Here is a 19740-nt window from a genome sequence, read left to right on the forward strand (position 1 = left end):
ATAAATATAATTATATAACTATAATTAAAAAATAAATTTGGGGTTAAAAAATCATAACAAAATGATATTGTTTGGTTTAATTTTTTTTTAAAAACAATCTCACATGACTAAGAAACATAGAAGAGCATCCCAAAAGTCTAAAGAGTAAAAATATGAGAACAAAACAATCTCACATTGCTAAGAAACATAGAAGCGCATCACAACTAAATTCTATAAATAATAGAGGTAATTTGACATTCAAAATCATGGAGCCTTTTGGTGAGCATTGAGTGAACTATTCTTTCACTTCAATAAAGCTCGAATTTTAGGCTTCAATCGAGCTTCTAAATTTTTTTGAGTTCAAGCCTTTTTGAGTTCAAGTTTCAATATTATATTTCGAGTTTGAGTTGAACTTGATACTTTTTAGCTTGTGAGTTTGAGTTGAATTGAGCTTACTTTTAAAGTAATATTATTTTATTTATTATTAATATAATATTTTAATTATTTTTAGAAACATTAATAAAAATCAAATTAATAGTTTTATTAATATAATATAATATTTTTGAAATAATTAACTGATATAATTACTAATATCTATATTATTAACACTAGCCTTGCCGTATCTCTAAGCCAAGAGAGATTGAAAGTTAATGCAACTAAACTTCAATGACTTATTATACCTTCTTCCGTGGATGTCCACCGCGGGAGGAATTTGAAATCAACTGGGATTTTATGACGAGCCGAGTAAACAATCGCATAAAGTAATTGTTACAATCATAAATATACAGTACACGCGATGCGATAAATCATAGAAGTGTACGCTAAGTGCCATCAAGACGTGTCGGCCATGGATTCAATTAGGAGCTGATAACCTTCTGGCACAGCCGTCTGCGTCTCCACACACTCTGCAAGTGCTGGAACATCGGAACCAAGGCCATGAGACTTGGCTAGAAATAGAAGCAAATGAAAATCTGAAATTCTCTTCACAAATGGAAGACTCTTTGCTCTCTCTAGATGGCTCTTTAGGGCCTTCATAGTCACAAGATTGTTTCGGTTCTCGATGGGAAAGCTTGAAGAAAGAGGTCCCTACAATTATGTGTTGACTTTTAAAGCAAGTTCTTATAATTTTATAAAGGAGAAACAGAGGAACATGAATCTGCATATAACAGGAAAGTATGCAAAACTGCCTAACCTTTTTACTTCTTGCAAAAAAAGAGAAAAACTAGACAATAGATGATGAGCATTGATCTGACAGATATTCCCGGCACAGTCCAGGCTCAGATTAAACACACTATAGCCACTATTGTATCCTATGTTAGACTAGAAGCAAATGCAGGTGGAGTCTTTTAAGGCTCACCACATCTCCGATGGCAGAAATTAACATGTGATGATGTTTTCTAAAGCCATAGACTCCAATAGGTATATTGCGCACAGTAGTTAGCTACATATCTAACATGGGTATTTTCAGTTATTTAAGTGATTGTTGATCTTCTTAGCTTGCACGGCCACACTATCATTGCCAGGTATAGTTCAAGGAATCTAAATTTCGCATGACCTTTATACATTGGAGTAAACAACAATACTTCAAAACTTAATGGTAGTTTTACATCATCAAGAAATGCAAGATAGTGTCGAGTATCAGTTAACAACAAAGAAACAATCTTTGTGATCTTTACTTTGGAAACTGGGGTGAGGATATCTTGAGAGAGGTTACAGTCAGACAAGGTTTCTTGACAGCATGCATTGTGAAAATCTCTAATTCAAAAACCTAGTATGTCATGGTTGTTCCTCGGGAACCATATCCAATAAAAACTCCATGCAATAACACCAAGAGGCCATGCAATCCATAGAGATAATGAACCAATTAATCAATGGGTATCAGATCATGTCAAAATTCCATACAACAAATGCATCATTTGAAGGAGTTCAATTATTGTCCATTTGGCTCTAGTAATATAGAGGCAATCTATAGCATAAATCACAAAGGAAACTAGAAGATACTACCCCATATTCCCGAAAAGCCAAGTCTACTTCAAATTTTACAGCGACCTTAGAATGTCAGCCTGAATTTCTAACCTTGACCAGACTCTAATAGCCAAAAATGTTTTTATGACACTTGATGAATGGTTAATTGTTTATTTATCACTTCTATCACTTAAACACCCCCAGCAATACTTAAATTGTCAACAAAATGCAAAGCAACCTAAATATACCAAGGTTTACTAGGAGCAAGACACAACTCAGTTCTGCACCGATACTCCTCCCTGATAAACACACCTTTGCAACTCCACCATTCCATAGGAACACCTAATAGCAAACTCAATTGCTGGCACTTATTACCTTATATATGTTAATTCACGTATATGCAAACTTAATATGCAAAATTCCAAATTTTGAGAAGCGATAGAAACAACAACAAAATAATAAACACAAACACAACGATGAATCATATAAGCAACAATTACACAATATGAAATAATTAAATCAGATCATGGATAAAAAATATGCACCTGATGATCGAAAATCTTAACAACGACCAAGAAGAAATCATTATCAACCTCCTTAACGTCCTTCCCCCCAACGACAACATCTTTCTTCATCTTCGAAAGCTTTGGATCATCATCCTCTCCAAATTCTGTAACAAACCACCCATCCTTAAATAACTTAACACACATATCACTCATTTGAAAAGCCTCAAAGTGCACATCCGCAGTCCCATCTTCATTGGCTTCCAGCTTCACCACAACAGTCACCCACTCTTTCAGCTCACTCTCGGCGTGAAGCTCAGCCGACTGGAGAATCTCCTTGTTCGAAAAAGTGTAGTCCATTTTGCTTTGCATTAGTGTCTTGGTAAAAATAAACCCCACTCTCTTCCTCCCTAACCCTGCCGCAATAGCATCAACCAGTTTCTCTTCTTCGGGATCCCTTAAAAGAACCAAATCATCTTCCAATCCTTGTTGAGGCGGCTCGTAAATGAAATCAACTTCCACTTTACCTTCTTCCGAGACAGTACCGTACATGAACCCGCCGCGTTTGATCGCAAACGCTAGCGTTTCGTTGACGTACCGCTGGAAAGCGTTAGCCGTATCGCGGTCAAAAGAAACAGAGTCGCAGTGAGGGGATTCCTGGCGGGTGATCCTGGTTTGTTTAGCGATCAGGTCGTCAATTGTCATTTTACGGCCGAATGAGCCGGCGGGAATCACGGCGGGGGCGACCGGGAACGGTGCGTTCTCCGTGGTAGTACAGGAACACAATGGAACCGTGAGAAAGCTCCAGGGCGGAGAGCGGAGTGGAAGGGTCGGCCATGTCGGAGAATCGGAGGAGATCGGCGGGGGTTTTAGCTAAAAGCAGATTTTGATCGGTGGAAAGTGTTTGGTTCTGGATGGGGATTTGGAGTTGGGATTCAATCAGGGTTTTTAACTGGGAGATCGACAAATGAGGGCCGTCGATTTGGATCCGTTCGAGGCCGTCGCGGCTGCGGATTCTGAGCATCATCGTGGAACAGAAACTATGGCGATTTGAGAGTTAACTGAGTTTTAGGTGAGATTTGATACAAGTCGGAATTTAGGGTTTGAATCTTCTCTATTATTTAAGGGGAACAAACAGATGCTTGGAGGAGTAAGGAGTTTATATTCGGACGAGAGTTGAAGCTTCGTTTAAGTGTTTATGTGGATCGCTTTCTTGTAGGAGAAGATAAATAGGAGTATATGGCAGACGGTGTCAAAACGACATCGTTATTGACTTCTAAAGGGTCTATAACTTTCTCAAGTTGAAACGATGCCGGATGGATCCTCATAAAACAGATTATCTTGACATCTTTAAGGTAAGTGATATGTTGCATTTCATATGATTTGACCATCTAAACATGATAGTATAGCTAAATAATAAAAGGAGTTAAAATTGATGATACATACATGCATAAATTACTTGAAAGAACTTACCATGCTCTACTTTGTATAAGTGGTGATTTGGTGAAGTGAAATATGATGGTATGTGTTAAATCATGTTTAAAACATGTATATTCATACCCTATATTACTTCTCGATGATTGGGTATGCTTTGAATAAAATCTATGGTGATTAGTTACTAAAATTTTATCTTAATAGCATTTGTTTATTTTCGTTTTGGACCCCGATTAGGGGTGTGAAAAAAAATCTGATTTGATTGACTTGATATAATGATTCGTTAATCCAATCTAAGAATTCAGATATCTAATATAGTTTTAAATTTTTAAATAATTCAAATCAAACATTCGAAAAAGATTTTAAATAATCTAATCAGATACGAATCAATTAAAATTTAACTTTTAAATTATTCAAAAATACGATAAAAACATGTCTTTAGAAAATTTTACCCCAGCCCAACAATCTCAACCCACCCATAGCTTAAAGTGCCCAGAACTTGAGCATTGTCTTGCAGTTTGAATAAGTGTGGGCTGTGGCAAGCTGGATAAATAAAATAATTATGCGGTTCAAGTCTCGAGCACCACCACGATTCTTTGCTCTACATCCCACAAACTGGTATACAAGCAGAAAGAAGAGTTAGCTTATTATCATTATAGGCTGAATGCATGGCAGTAGAAAATAAGGCGCAGAAAAAAAAGTTACAAATTAATAGTTTATGTTCAATAAATAAAAATAGGGTAAACTACACAAATGGTCACTAATGTTTGATTAAGTTTTTGTTTTCTCTTTTGAAGTTCCAAAAGTAACAAATTGATCACTAATAGTATGATTTATAATAAGTCGGTCACTCACCGTTAACAGCAGTTACAACAGTAACAGAATGCTGACGTGGTGCCTTAAACGTTTGACCATGCAAACACCTAGGACACCTTTGATATAACATAAGTATAGAATATATTGTATAAAGTCATAAAATATTAAATATAAATCTGAAATTTTTATCAAATTCAAAAGCTTTGCAATCTAGGAAAGGGATACCTTCTTCAAGTTTTCAACTGCAAAGCAGTAAAAAGAAAGAAAAAACCTGGGTTTTTGAGTCGTATATCAGTTCAACAGGAGCTCCTTGGCTGTAATTCTGTACCCCCCCGTCCCAAACAAACTGTCCATTATTAACTTTTTTTTCAATATTTTTAACACTGTTTTTTCTGAAGGTGAAGTAAATAATATTATTTTCTTTTATTTTCCGAAATCTTATCGTGTATATTTGGGATTCTTTGGTTTGTACAATGTGGTCCTTAATTGCAATGTCCTTTGTGGTCTCAGCGGAATCAGTGCAACGTTCCTTCGACTCCAATGAGAATAGCCTCCCACAGAATACAAATTATACCACGAACATATAAATCTCGAGGAAAAATTAATAAATTAATAATTAGTGCTTAAAATGGAATTTAATGATACACAGAATACAAATTGTGTGGTGCACGGATTGCGCCAATTATACAAGGTTCTGGGATTTTGATCCCATGAATCAAATACAAGGATGGTTTGAAACCTATACCCACATGTTATCCTTAATCCATCCAAAATGATGATACCGCAGTCGCAGTCGATACATCCGAGTTTCTTGCAACCACGTGTGTGGACATTTTCGGGTTCATTCCATGACTCAGCTACCGATCAATAAGGTTTATTCTGTTTGTTGTCTCTCTTAAGCTGAATCTTGAGTTTCTTACCACCTAATTGGCATCCGTTCATCATTTTTATAGCATTTTGAGCAGCTGCCTGAGGGTCATAACTAACAAATCCTGCAACGAGGGGGTCTTGAGAGAGAAAATTCCTTACAGCTCGTATCAGATTGAGAAGTTCAAGGAAATGCACTTACCAAAACATTTACTAGCCCCCGTTGCTTTGTCGACAAAGACCTTTGCACTTAAGACCCTGCCGAATCCTTGAAAAGCGTTAGCCAATTCTTGATCACCAAACTCTTGAGGTATGTGATAAATCAAAAGATTTGCACCAGGAGGACCTATGACAGAGCATAGACTAATTAACTAGAACATGTCACCACAAAAAATATACTTTCGGATGAGACAACAAAACTAAGATGAAAATAGATAGCAAACCTTCAATCTGACCACCCGAATTTGTACCAGCACTGGAAGATGATGAAGAATTACTGCTTGTATTTGCTTGTGGCATTGAACCAGGTGAACCGGTCAATGGATGGCGGCTCATCATTCCTCCAGGATATTCCATGGGGTACTTAAGGCCTTGCACACCTGGGTAAGCCGAGCCAACATAACTTCCAGGAGACATAGCATAGTTTCTAGGAGCAATATTGGAAGGGAGGTCAGCTCTGATTCCTCGCAAATCACTTCCTTGATTTACTGGAGGAACCATATTGCGAAATGCAGGCTGATTCTGCATTCGTGGAAAGTGGTACTGCATAAATAACTTCCCGGATCCTAATAAATGATGAGATGATCAATCACATTAAGATATACAATGCTGTGTTGGAACTTCATGACAAAAAACAGACAACTCTCTCAGCCAAAAAGTGGAACAGAGTCACTTGTTTTTTGCTAAATATGTGTTTCTGAAATTTAAAAATTGTTCCATGCAGAGAAGGAAAAACTACCTGATATCCATATCCATTGTACTGGGGAACATAACCCATCGGCAAGGCTCCAAACAATGAAATATGCCGTGAATCAGCATTTGGATTACACAAAGCTTGAAATTGCGCTTTCTGAGCCCTTCGTGCATGCCTTTCCTTCTCTGTATCTGCCCATTTGACAACGAAAGGGACACTTGAACCCTAAAATAGCAGAAAATAAAGGCCAGCATATAATACACCTTTATTCAATAAACTCATGTTTGGAAGGCAAGAGATAAGCTTAAGCCTTTGATTAAAGATCAACTATCAATTAAACTATCAAAGCCTAATGAAGACAATGCTTCCAAATGTGTACATGTGTTTTGCAACCAGAGAATTTTTGCTTAACAACTTTGATACTAGATGCAACATGCAATTAATCATAATGATGCATCTTCTTTTGGTTCATTATAATTTGAGGGAGATGGGTCACACCAGGCTTGAACACTCAAACACTCTTCAAATGCCAACTTACAACAACCTTTGCCACTACAACTGTGGCTTTGTTGGCATGATGGCTTTCCTTTCGTGGATTGCAATACATAACAGGGATATTGTCACAAAAATCATCTTTTGATGCCTGTGCAAATAATTTCCATATTTATATGGGAATCTTTAGTAATTTGAGCTTTTTCACTAAGCTAATCATGTATAAAAGGATAACTAAATTTTGATATAGTAACTATTTTCTCACAATGAAAAATGAGCAGTAAAATAGTTGATTAATACATAGGCTTTATAGTTCAAACATTGCAACATGTAATATGCAAAAGATACCATATAAAAACAGGTTAGAAACTCAGAACAATGTTTCGGGTAATATGTTGATTTTCTAAAGGAGAAACATAATGAGTACAAAACTCCATTTTATGCTTTCCATTAATGGCCTGCAGAGCATCAAGGGCTTGTTCTTTAGTCTCGTATTTCAAAAAGGCACAGCCTGCCAAAAAGAAAACAATACAACTACAATTCAAATATTTGAAACAACTTAAGATTGAGGTTTTATGTTTATAAAATTAAGCACTTAAAACATTTTTGTTGAGTTAATCGATTGACGGAATCGGCCAAGAGGGGGGTGAATTGGCAAAAAATTTTTGTGGAAGCTTTGCAGAAATTTGAAAGTAATTGCACAGCGATTTACAGTGGTTCGACTTTCTCAAACAAAGTCTACGTCCACTACCTTAGCACACTAAGGATTTTCCAACAAATTCACTAATTTGTTCTTTCTTTTGAGGCCAAATAGATAACCTTACAATTCCCTCAAGAGTATACCCCAACTCTTGAGAACACTCTTTTTCCCAATAGAAGATTACAAATTTGCAAACTTATAAGAAAACCTCACAAGGTAAGATGTTTGCAGAATTCTAGAACAAGAAAAGACACTCAAAGAAAATTACAAATGAGCACAATAAGTGTTCTTTGAAAGCAAAATGAATATTGAATGAAAATTGGCTTAAATTGCACAAACTTTGTGTTTGATGCTTTCTCTCTTGTTTCTCTATGATTTGTTGTTGATCAATGGCTCCAGAACTTGTTTAAATACTCCTTGAATCAATTCTGAACGTTGGTGATAGATAGTGGAGATAATAGAGCCGTTTAAGTGTGAAAACAATTAATTTTCTAGGTGGAGCGTCTCATGCACCGATGCATCCGCATCGATGCATGATGAAGGATGCATCGGTGCATCAGTGTAAATTTCAAATATTTGACCGTTGGAACACTTGATGCATCGTGCACCAAGTGTGCATCGATGCATGAAATGCATTCGATGTTTGAAATATAGCTTTATGCATCGATGCATGGAGAATGCATCGGTGCATGCCTTTGAAAAACTGATTTAAGGCTTGATTTTGGTTCAAAATACTTTGTGAAAATTGTTTCAAAAATAGTTTAAGTACAAATCACAATTTTACACTTTTAGTAAGGATTAAATTGATCTTGAAAAACTTGGAGTAATAATTTGATATTCGGTTAATTGAATCGAATATAAATTGTAAAATCATTTGTAAAATCATTTGTAAAATCTTAAAATTCATTTAACTTAATTTGTTATATCGAAATATCAAAATGTTTTCAACAATCTCCTCCTTTTTGATATAACAAAACATTTGAGTTATTTAAGATTTGTTTAAGAAATTATTTTTGAAATCGATTTTGAAAAAACTTACTCCCCCTTACTATAGCACATCTTAAATTTTCTCCCCTTTTTGTTAATCAAAAAGACTCTATAAAAACGTTTTAAACAAGAATTTTGAAAAACGTTAGCCAAATGATTTATTAATAATAATCTGCTAAGATCACAATCAAAAGAGAGATTAGCCATTAGTTTTCATAAACAATATTCATAATAAAATGTGAAATGGCATAATTGGTCATATATCTAATGATGCAAAATGAATAAAATTCAAACCAAATATATTAAAATTAAGTTCAAACATTCAAGCATCCAAACAACATAAACATCCAAATCAAAAAGTTTAACAATTCATGTTTTAAAAACAAGAAAGCATGACAAGCAAGTCTACTCCGTCGGAGGATCATGAGGAGGAGGATAATGAGCTCGAACTTCAAGAGTTAGAGCATCCATACGATCACGCATCTCCCTCTGAAACTCAGTAATCGTAGACTCCATGGAAGAAAAACGCAGATCAAACGACTCTAGAAAAGATCGGAAATAAGGTGGCGTTTGATCATCTTGCTGAGCTGGTACTTCCTCGTCAATATCTCTCATAAGCCTTTGAAGCTCTGGATCATTATCAGCGTCAGGAGCTGGAGGAGGAGGAGCGCGAGAAGAACTAGGAGCAGCTCGTGAAGAACTAGCTCCCGGGGTTTGCTTACCGGGTCGAAAAGACCATAGTCCGGTGTTCTCATCCAATTTCCAAATCCGATTTCTTTAAGGATGTGATAGTGATTGGGTTTTGGAGCGGAATAGGATTGTCAAGGGAGACATCTAGGCCGAGTTTGATAAACAAATTGCTTAGTAGACAACCATAAGGTAAGGTTTCTACATGCTTTGAGGGAATGATGTTTATGATATTGACAAGCGCGCTAAAAACAATATGTGGAAAATTGATTTTCTTTTTGTTCTTTATACAGTGCATCCACCATAAGTCTGTAGTACGTAGTGTGGAGTACCGACCTGCGGATGGTCTAAACCACCAAGAGATCATTAAGTGAAGAAATCGATCGTGGTGAGACCTAAAGGTACTGACACTAGCATTAGGGAGATATGGATATTCCACATCTCCTTCTCATTAATAAACCCTCGTCATCTAAACCAAATGAGATGCGATAGATTCAGAAGTAATAGTGATATTGTCCTAAAAGATATGATCTAATCGTTATAGTACCGCACTGAGTTGTGTTCTGAATACAAACCTCATTGGAATAAAAGATACGGACAAGTTGGTGAAAGACGATGGGTTGAAGAGAAAAGAGTTTATCAAGCTTCCATCGGCGAAGAATTGAGAGGTATTCAAATTCAAGTTTTATCATAGCTTGTAGAGAAGGAATACGCTCTTCCCTAATAATAGAATTGGAAGGAGTTCATGTACCTAGAGTACAATTCATCCCTACGGTTTTCAGGCATGTTAAAACAAGTACTAATGAGGATGAAGGATATTGGATGGATTTGAGGTCTAGGAGCGGGAGACGGTTTGGTGAGACCGACTCGAGGATGACCTAGGGCGTTTGGGATTAGACATTGTTAGGGAAATCGGAAAAGAAATATCACCTGCAATTTAAAAACACATGTATGCACAAATTCAATCCCAAAACTCAAAATGAGTCCTCAATAATTCAAGGTTCTCTAACATAATCCTAATGGGCAAGTTTTGAAATTATTTAAAATAATATCATAATGTAGTTTTCATGAAAACAACACAATTAAATCAAAACTATCAGTAATTTTCGATTTTTTTTTAATTCGAAATTTCAAAAACAATTTTGAAAATTATGCGTTTTTGATGAAATTCATTGTAGAAACTAGTTTAGAATCATCATATAACCAATGCCCGATAATTATTACGATAGAATTGGAAGGAGTTCATGTACCTAGAGTACAATTCATCCCTACGGTTTTCAGGCATGTTAAAACAAGTACTAATGAGGGATGAAGGATATTGGATGGATTGAGGTCTAGGAGCGGGAGACGGTTTGGTGAGACCGACTCGAGGATGACCTAGGGCGTTTGGGATTAGACATTGTTAGGGAAATCGGAAAAGAAATATCACCTGCAATTTAAAAACACATGTATGCACAAATTCAATCCCAAAACTCAAAGAGTCCTCAATAATTCAAGGTTCTCTAACATAATCCTAATGGGCAAAGTTTTGAAATTATTTTAAAATAATATCATAATATGTATAGTTTTCATGAAAACAACACAATTAAATCAAAACTACAGTAATTTTCGATTTTTTTTTTAATTCGAAATTTCAAAAACAATTTTGAAAATTATGCGTTTTTGATGAAATTCATTGTAGAAACTAGTTTAGAATCATCATATAAACCAATGCCCGATAATTATTTCAAACTAGAGCTAATCTAAACTAGTCCTAAGTTCAAATTTAATGAAATAGAGTTTTTGTGAAAATACCTTGAAAAATTCGGATTGAGGGGAATGAGGAGATATTTTGCGCGATTAATGAGTGTAGAGGTTTGTAGGATGAAAATCTTGAAGAATCCGATGTTTTTCGAAGATTTGAGCAAAAATAGAGATTTTGGAGAGAGAGGGGTCAAATGGCCGTATGTTTTAGTGTTTAGGGTTGAGAAAAATGAAGATGAGGATTTTAAACCTAAAACCCGACGGATGCATCGGGCATGATATTATGCATCGATGCATATTCAAAGGGATGCATCGAGCATATAAATGCATTGGTGCATAAAGCACAAAAAATGTCAAAAATCCGTTTAAACACTTAAAATGCTAAATAAATAGGCTCTAATGGTGTTGGCAACTCATATATCAAAAATAATTAATGTTCAATCAATTAAATTAATCTTTAAACATTATTTGAACATAAAATTAATTTTCACTAAGAATCATAAACTCCCCTAACTAATAGTAAGAATGCAATCAAAAATTATTATTATAAGCATTTTCAGTATTTATTAAAGTGCTAAATTATTTTAAACACTAAGTGAAGATAGGTCAGTTAACCTAATTCTCTTCTAAGTGTCCAGAACCTTTCTTGTCTAAGGGTTTGTAAAGATATCCGCTAATTGATGCAAAGTATCAACATATTCTAGAACTACATCTTCCTTAGTGACATGGTCTCTAATGAAGTGATGTCTATTTCAATGTGTTAGTTCTAGAGTGTTGGATGGGATTTTTAGTGAGACAAATAGCACTAGTATTGTCACACTTGATAGGAATGGTGCCTACTTCAATTCATATCAAAAAGTTGTGTTTCATCATAAACTTGTGCACAACAACTACCAGCTGAAATGTATTCCGCTTCAGTGGTATAATGCAACACAATACAATTTTGCTTCTTTGAAACCAAGAAATCAGCATATTTCCAAGGAATTGACAAGTACCAGAGGTGCTTTTCCTATCTAATTTGCATCCTCCATAATCTGCATCAGAAAAAGCATGCAAGCTAAATCTAGAGTCTCTAGGATACCAAAGTCCTAAACTAGGAGTGTCCTTAAGGTATCTAAAGATTCTCTTAACAGCTAGTAAATGTGATTCCTTAGGACATGATTGAAATCTAGCACATAAACAAACACTAAACATAATGTCCGGTCTACTTGCAGTTAGATAAAACAAAGAACCAATCATTGACCTATATAATTTAACATATACACATTTACCTCATTCATCTAAGTCAAGCTTTGTTGAAGAGCTCATTGGTGTGTCATGAGGTTTTCCATTTTCCAGTCCAAACTTCTTGAGCATATTTTTGACGTACTTAGCTTGATTAATGAAGATGTCATATTTTCTTTGCTTGATTTGGAGTCCCAAGAAAAATGAGAGCTCCCCCATCATGCTCATCTCAAAATTCACTTTGCATTAACTTAGAAAATTCTTGGCAAAGAACATCATAGTAGAGTCAAATATTATATCATCAACATAAATTGAACTAATAAATCTTTACATTTATGCTTTAAAAACAATGTAGTGTCAACCTTTCCTTTTGAAAAACATTTTTCAATTAAAAAATTTGACAATCTTTCATACCAAGCTCTAGGAGCTTGTTTTAAACATAAAGAGCTTTGTCAATTTAAGAACATAATCTGAAAATTTTGAATCTTCAAAACCTGGAGGTTGTTCCACATACTTCTTTTATAAAACCATTTAAAAATACACTTTTAACCATCCATTTGATAAAATTTAAATTCATTGAAACATGCAAATGTCAATAACATTCTAATTGCTTTCATCCTAGCTACGGGAGCGTATGTTTCATCATAGTCTATGCCCTCTTCTTGAGTATACCCTTGAGCAACAAGTCTTACTATATTACCACTCTCATCAGCTTATTTCTAAAATCCATCTAGTACCTACAGTAGATTTATTACTAGGCCTTTCAACTAATGTCCATACTTTACTTCTCTCAAATTGATTTAATTCTTCTTGCATAGCCATAATCCAATGTTCATCTTTTAATGCTTCTTTGATGTTCTTAGGCTCTATGCATGAAAAAATGCAACATAATTACATATATTTCTAAGAGAAGATCGAGTAGTTACCCCTTTTGATGGATCACCTATAATTTCACCATCCTTGACATAGTTGTACTCTCTTGGAAAATATACTTCCCTTTCTTCACTGGTTGGATTCTCGAGGGATCATGAGTTTCCTCATCTTTTGTTTCTTCCTTTGATGATGATTCTCAAACGTCATGTCTAACGTCATTTGCTTGTACAATACCTACATCATCATTAACAGAAGAATCCTTCCTCGGAAGGGGATTATCATCGAAAACAACATGTATAGACTCTTCTACAACTAAAGTTCTTTTATTAAATACACGATAAGCTTTAGAATTTAAGGAATAACCCAGAAAAATTCTTTCATCACTTTTAGCATCAAATTTGCCAAGGTTTCTTACCGTTGTTTAAAACAAAACATTTACATCTAAAAGGATGAAAATAGCTAATGTTAGGCTTTTTATTTTTGAGAATTTCATATGGTGTTTTCTTTAAAATTGGCCTAATCATTACTCGATTTACAACATAACAAGCGGTATTTGTGGCTTCCGCCCATAAATATTTTGGCAAATTATTTTTACAAAACATGGTTCTAGCCATTTCTTCTAAAGTTCGATTTTTCCTCTCAACAACTCCATTTTGTTGAGGGATTTTAGGTGCTGAAAAATTATGGCTAATACCATTAGAATTACAAAACTCAATAAATCCAAGATTTTCAAATTCAGTTCCATGATCACTTCTAACACTAGTGATAGAGTAACCTTTTCATTTTGGATTATTTTTGAAAATGTGATGAAATTTTCTAATGCTTCATCTTTAGTACTTAAGAATAGAACCCAAGTGTATCTAGAATAGTCATCTACCAAGACAAATGCATATTGTTTTCCTCCCAAGCTAGTAGTTATAGTTGGCCCAAAAAGATCTAAATGGATCAATTGTAATACTCTACTAGTTGATACATCATTAATAGATTTAAAAGAAACTCGCTTTTGTTTTCTTTTAGCACATGCATCACAGATTTTATCATTATCAAATTTAAGCTTAGGCAACCCTCTTACTAAGTCTCCTTGAATTAACCGTTGCAAAACACTCATACTAGCATGACCTAGTCTCCTATGCCATAACCAACTATCATGCTCATCCTTAGCAACTAGGCATAAATTAGTCATATCAATAGAATCTAAATGCACCATGTAAATGTTTCCTATTCTATGACCAACAAGCATAATCCGATTAGATGCAATGTTAATGACTTTACAACCATTAAATCCTTTATCGCATAATTGACTAATACTCAATAGATTATGCTTTAATCCATTCACATATAAAACATTCTTAATTTGTATGGAAGAGGTATTACCTATTGTACCAATACCTTCAATGTGACCTTTTGAATTGTCTCCAAAAGTCACTTCTCCTTCATTTTTGGCGTTAAGCTCAATGAACCGGCTTTTGTCTTCGGTCATATGTCTTGAGCATCCACTATCAAGGTACCATGAATTTGAATTTGTATCCCGTGCCTTGTAGCAATGCTCCTTTCCCTACAAACATAGATTAATTTTTGATTTTTGGTACCCAAATTCTTTTGGGTCCATATTCATTAGTTTCCAAAATCCTAATCCCCTTAGGTATCCATTTGTGTAGGATATTTTTATCTTTAGTAGTAATGAGTTCTTTAGGAACCCACATACTTCTAATGATTTTTCCATTAGAGGTTCTTTGGGGACCTCTATGATTGTAGTTTCTAAAACTTTTTCTAACAAAGTTGGATTTTGAATTTCCACCTTTTTCAAAATGTTTTGTTCCAACTTTATCAAAAGAAGTTTTAAGATCATCAATTTTCTTTTGATGATCATCATTGATCTTTGAAAGTAAATTTTGCAAATCTAAATTTTTCTTTTCAAACTCTTCTAGTTTGATTTGCAAATCTTTGATTTTACTTTCAAGATCGTTGTTGGTTTTGGATATGAGTTTGTTTTCATTTTTCAATTTTGAAACATCATTTTTATATTTTAAAAACAATTTCTCATAATCCGAAGCCAACCCATTGTACTCCTCAAATAACTCATCATAAGATAAATCATCAAAATCGGATGAGTTAGAGGTTACCTTAGAATCTTTCCCGAATGCCATCAAGCACAAGTTTGCTACTTCTTGTTCCTCTTCATCGAAACTTTCTTCATCGCTCCATGTAGCCACATGAGCCTTGTGCTTATTCTTTGATTGACCCTTTTCTTCAATTGTGGGCAATCATATTTGACATGCCCCGGCTTTTTGCATTCATAGCAAATGATTGGGTCCTTCTCTTTTGGTTCATTTTTGAGGCCTTCGTTCGTTTGAATTTTCTTCCTTGGTAAGGTCTCATCATTTTTCTGAACCGTTTGGCAAACAATGTCATTTCCTCGTCATCATCATCATTATTAGAATCACTCTCATCTTTGTGGATTTGAGAGCAACTCCAATATTTTTCTTCTTCTCCTTTTCCTTTGGTGTCTCTTCAACTTTATCAAGGTCCACCTCATCTTCAAGCATCATCTCATGAGTGAGGAGTGAACCGATAAGTTCTTCAAGAGTTAAGGACGATAGGTCCTTAGACTCGATGATTGTCGTCTTCTTTGATTGCCATGATTTTGGGAGGGAGTAGACTAACTTCCTCACAAGCTTTTCATTTGAGATGATCTCTCCATATGATTGAGACCATTGACAATCGTTGAAAATCTATCCGTCATAGCTTTGATGTCTTCATTTGGTTTCATCCTGAAATTTTCATAGCTATGCGTTAGAATACTAATTTTTGATTTCTTTACCTCATCTGTACCTTCATGTGTGACTTGAAGTTTGTCCCATATTTCTTTGGCGGTTGTACACGATGAAACTCTTCCGTATTTATCTGGTCCAATAGCACAAAAAATAATATGGATGGCTTTGGAGTTGAGCTGGAACATTCTTGTCTCTCCTTCACTCCACAACCTTGGATGAGTGAGAGGTTTGATGTATCATTCTTCTACAGCATTCCATGCTCCCATGTCACTTGCTTGAATGAAGTACATCATTATATTCTTCCAATAGGCATAGTTAGCTCCATTGAAGAAAGGAGGCTTGTTGACGGGCATCGAATCGAGACCGGAGTCGAAGTTTGAAGCGGAGGCCATTGATGACTTTAATAATCGATATAACTCTTCCCGAATCGACTCAAGAGGCGATTAAACCTTCAAATGAGTTAGGCTCTGATGCCAATTGTTGAGTTAATCGATTGACGGAATCGGCCAAGAGGGGGGTGAATTGGCAATTAAAATTTTTGTGGAAGCTTTTGCAGAAAATTGAAAGTAATTGCACAGCGATTTACAGTGGTTCGACTTTCTCAAACAAAGTCTACGTCCACTACCTTAGCTATCCACACTAAGGATTTTCCAACAAATTCACTAATTTGTTATTTCTTTTGAGGCCAAAGAGATAACCTTACAATTCCCTCAAGAGTATACCCCAACTCTTGAGAACACTCTTTTTCCCAAAGAGAAGATTACAAATTTGCAAACTTACAAGAAAACCTCACAAGGTAAGATGTTTGCAGAATTCTAGAACAAGAAAAAAACACTCAAAGAAAATTACAAATGAGCACAATAAGTGTTCTTTGAAAGCAAAATGAATATTGAATGAAAATTGGCTTGAATTGCACAAACTTTGTGTTTGATGCTTTCTCTCTTGTTTCTCTATGATTTGTTGTTGATCAATGGCTCCAGAACTTGTTTAAATACTCCTTGAATCAATTCTGAACGTTGGTGATAGATAGTGGAGATAATAGAGCCGTTTAAGTGTGAAAACAATTAATTTTCTAGGTGGAGCGTCTCATGCATCGATGCATGATGAAGGATGCATCGGTGCATCAGTGTAAATTTCAAATATTTTGACCGTTGGAACACTTGATGTATCGGTGCACCAAGTGTGCATCGATGCATGAAATGCATTCGATGTTTGAAAATATAGCTTTATGCATCGATGCATGGAGAATGCATCGGTGCATGCCTTTGAAAAACTGATTTAAGGCTTGATTTTGGTTCAAAATACTTTGTGAAAATTATTTCAAAAATAGTTTAAGTACAAATCACAATTTTACACTTTTAGTAAGGATTAAAATTGATCTTGAAAAACTTGGAGTAATAATTTGATATTCGGTTAATTGAATCGAATATAAAATTGTAAAATCATTTGTAAAATCTTAAAATTCATTTAACTTAATTTGTTATATCGAAATATCAAAAATGTTTTCAACAATTTTCTTCCTTAAAAAAAAGGAAATCCAAGATCGAAGAATAAGTACCTTTACTTGTTTGTTGAGAACCTCTTATAATCTGTAGGTCCTTTATGGTTCCATATGTAGAAAATAAAGCAGCAACTTCAGCTTCTGAGACAATTTTTGGCAGCATGCCAACGAAGAGTTTGTGCTCTAGTCAAAGAAGACAACAATTCATAGTTAATAGTTATGTATACTTAATCTTTCCAAACTCATAGGAAGCAGAATTATAAGAAATTATTTCACGGAAGTAATGTATACCTAATCTTTCTAACTCGCCATCTGCATACTTCACTTGCAAAGGACTAGATGCCTGAATCAGAAGGGGAAAAAGATGGGTTCCGATCAGGTGAACAATAAGACTCACATGGTAAAGGTGATCTCCGATTCTCTACGCACAAATATATGACAGTAGGCAGGTGATTACAATAAGGAACTTCGAATTGAATTGTCCCAAGACTTCACATTAAAGGTATGAATGACAGGATCAAGACATTAAGTTATCAACCACTGTAATCTTAGACCAGGGATATGCCGTGCTGTATAAAAAGCCACATCTTACACCACCAGATCAGAATGTATGATAATCGATCACAAAACATAAAGAGAGAGAAAAAACGTAAACATGACCTGCCACAGTGCATCTCAACACTTGAGGGCTAAGATAGGGATATGCATGATAAGTTATGTTTTTGTGCCCTCTGCAATTTTATGCGGGTCAATAAAATACAAAAGGTATTGACTGAAATGATTAGGTAGAATGACAAATAGCTTGAGAGTAGTTAGCCTTAAGCGATAAACTATAAATACAACTCAAACACCTATTGTTTGCTTAATTATTCGGAATTCAGGCAAATTCATGGTTGAAATAATTAAAAGTTTCACATACTAGTGAAATTTCTGAAAGCTTTTCATTCTCATTCTCTAAAACTCAAGATACCAATTCACTTCAGATGAGCTAGAATAAATAATTATCAACTTACATACTCTACATTCTACAACTGCATTATCTGCATGTACCCTAATCTGCATGCCAGAGCAGTTAAGAACTTCTACCAAGTTTGCTACAAAAAGCCAAATGGTCACGAATTCAAGGTAGGTTAAATGGACACGAACACTAGTTCTATATGTTGTCGACCTTGGGTGCTACATTTACTGATTTCTGATTTACAGATTAGCTTCCGGAATAAGATACGTCCAACTTTGGACAGTACCAAGTAGATCTTCACAACAGCAACTAACAATGTGACAACGAATCACTAAAAGGCAAGGCAAAACAAGGAAATAAGATTTAAAAAAGTTAAACTAACCCCAGACAAAGTCTTCTTACTGTGACAAGCATTGATCGCCTTATCGGCCTCCTCTCTCGACGGGCATATAACAAAGCAACATCCTTAATCAACATACAGAAACAAAACAAAAATAAAAACACGAGAAAATCTCAAAATCAGGGTACTAAAAACAACAAATCTCACTCCAAACTAGACGAATCAAGCAAATCACTGAAAAAACAAAGAGAAAAATGCGAGAGATTTGAAGCTTTGAAATTAAATAATAAATTTGTTCTGAAAAAGAAATGGAAGTTGAACCTCTAGAGGCGCGAGTAACCTTGTCCTTGATGATGTTGACTTCGTCGACCAGAGCAAACTCTTTGAAGATTGCAAGAACTTGAGCTTCCGTCATGTGTTTCGGCACTTGACCAACGAACAGATTCACGCTCTCTTCGCTCGTCGTGTTCTTCTCCTTTTCCCCCTCCGCCATCAATGTCTGCTCTTCTTCCTCTATTTTCTCAAAAAAAATCTCTTTGAATTTACCGAGTTTTATTTATTTATTTTTGGAATCGTCTGTCTGGGTGGGTTTCTTGGCTATTTTCCTGACCGGTGATCGGTATTATTATTAATCTAACACTAGTCATACTATATTTCTCGATCTAACATTCTTAATAGAAAAGTACGACCCTGCACCGCGTTATATGTTGATTTGGTGTCATGTGGGTATAGCGCGCCCCTGCCCACGATATACGGTGATCTGGCGCCACGTGGGTATAGCGCGCCCCTGATCCGAGCTATACGCCACGTAGGAGTATAGCGCGGATCAGGGGGCGCTATACGCCGTACCAAAATTATATTTAACGCGATCCCTGATCCGCGCTATATCTTTTATCACATATAACGCGATGCATGTACCGCGCCTTATATGCTTATAAATACACTCCTCCGGCTCACATCTCCTCGCATCTCTCATCTCTTATA

General features: G+C 35.4%; 1 protein-coding gene and 1 pseudogene across 1 annotated transcript; both read right to left on the reverse strand.

Moving 5' to 3' along the window:
- LOC120143670 overlaps nucleotides 1-19269 on the reverse strand; it is a 29861-nt pseudogene extending 10592 nt beyond the window's left edge.
- Nucleotides 691-3625, reverse strand: LOC120143669 (NPL4-like protein 1). Its single transcript, XM_039157932.1, is given in 3 exon segments — nucleotides 691-1065; nucleotides 2490-3191; nucleotides 3193-3625. Coding segments are annotated over 3 exon segments (1239 nt in total). The 5' UTR covers nucleotides 3475-3625; the 3' UTR covers nucleotides 691-810.
- Nucleotides 19270-19740: the final 471 nt, after the last annotated feature.

Source organism: Hibiscus syriacus, unplaced genomic scaffold, assembly GCF_006381635.1.
Source record: "Hibiscus syriacus cultivar Baekdansim isolate YM2019G1 unplaced genomic scaffold, ASM638163v2 tig00110860_pilon, whole genome shotgun sequence".
In the NCBI taxonomy this organism is placed as follows: domain Eukaryota; kingdom Viridiplantae; phylum Streptophyta; class Magnoliopsida; order Malvales; family Malvaceae; genus Hibiscus; species Hibiscus syriacus.